The 1341-nt window shown below is 52.5% G+C and overlaps 1 protein-coding gene across 1 annotated transcript; it reads right to left on the reverse strand.

The window, feature by feature from the left end:
* Window positions 1-203: 203 nt before the first annotated feature.
* On the reverse strand, window positions 204-1139 carry LOC309603500 (olfactory receptor 14A16-like; the record flags this gene model as incomplete). Its single annotated transcript, XM_082338336.1, has 1 exon — window positions 204-1139. One exon carries the CDS (start codon window positions 1137-1139, stop codon window positions 204-206), a length of 936 nt encoding a protein of 311 aa, XP_082194462.1.
* Window positions 1140-1341: the final 202 nt, after the last annotated feature.

Below are 1341 nucleotides of genomic sequence, written 5' to 3' on the forward strand. Positions count from 1 at the left end.
GGGAGATTCTGTTTTATTGAAGAGCTGCTGTTGGGCATGCCACATCTGACAGAGTGTTGTGCAACTCAGACACAATAAGATCAAGCCTCAAGACAAGTAGCATAAGCCCAGAAAATAATCTATAAGCAGGATTACTGCAAGAGAAGAAAACAGACTCCTGCCTAAGAAAGACTCTGGGAAATGTGCAGAGAAGGGAAGGCAGCTTATTGCCGGTGAAACAGCGTCCATTGGGCCAGTTTCCATAGGGCATCCTTGAGCTCCTGGTTCCTCATGCTGTAGATGAGGGGGTTCACTAGTGGAGGCACCACAGTGTACAGCACTGCCACCACTAGGTCCAGGGATGGGGAGGAGATGGAAGGGGGCTTCAGGTGGGAAAATATGCCAGTGCTGAGGAACAGGGAGACCCCGGCCAGGTGAGGGAGGCACGTGGAAAAGGCTTTGTGCTGTCCCTGCTCAGAGGGGATCCTCAGCACGGCCCTGAAGATCTGCACATAGGACACCACAAGGAAAACAAAACACCCAAATACTAAACAGACACTAACCAGAAGAAGTCCCACTTCCCTGAGGTAGGCATCTGAGCAGGAGAGCTTGAGGATCTGGGGCACTTCACAGAAGAACTGGTCCAAAGCATTGCCTTGGCAGAGGGGTAGGGAAAATGTATTGGCAGTGTGCAGGACAGAGTTGAGAAACGCACTGCCCCAGGCAGCTGCTGCCATGTGGACACAAGCTCTGCTGCCCAGGAGGGTCCCATAGTGCAGGGGTTTGCAGATGGCCACATAGCGGTCGTAGGCCATGACAGTGAGAATAAAGTATTCTCCTCCAATGAAGAAGAGAAAGAAAAAGACCTGTGCAGCACATCCCAAGTAGGAGATGGCCCTGGTGTCCCACAGGGAATTGGCCATGGCTTTGGGGAGAATGGTGGAGATGGAGCCCAGGTCTATGAGGGAGAGGTTGAGAAGGAAGAAGTACATGGGGGTGTGGAGGTGGTGGTCACAGGCTACGGCGGTGATGATGAGTCCGTTGCCCAGGAGGGCAGCCAGGTAGATGGCCAGGAAGAGGCAGAAGTGCAAGAGCTGCAGCTCCCATTTGTCTGCGAATGCCAGGAGGAGGAACTCATTCATGGAGCTGCCATTGGACATCTGCCGCATCTGGGCATGGAAACTGCTAAAGGAGATAAAACAAAAAAATTCAGAGAAGCTTCTCTGAGCCAAATTTCATTCATTCATTGTGCAATACCTAAGGGCGCCTTTCCTTCTTGTGCAGGACTGTTATGCAGCTGGGAGGCTTCAGCTGTGGTTTGTGCTGGCTGAGTGTGCTGTGCAGAGCCGTGCCCTCTCCCCA

This window comes from Platalea leucorodia, assembly GCF_965183815.1.
Source record: "Platalea leucorodia genome assembly, contig: HAP1_HAP1_SCAFFOLD_118, whole genome shotgun sequence".
In the NCBI taxonomy this organism is placed as follows: Eukaryota; Metazoa; Chordata; class Aves; order Pelecaniformes; family Threskiornithidae; genus Platalea; species Platalea leucorodia.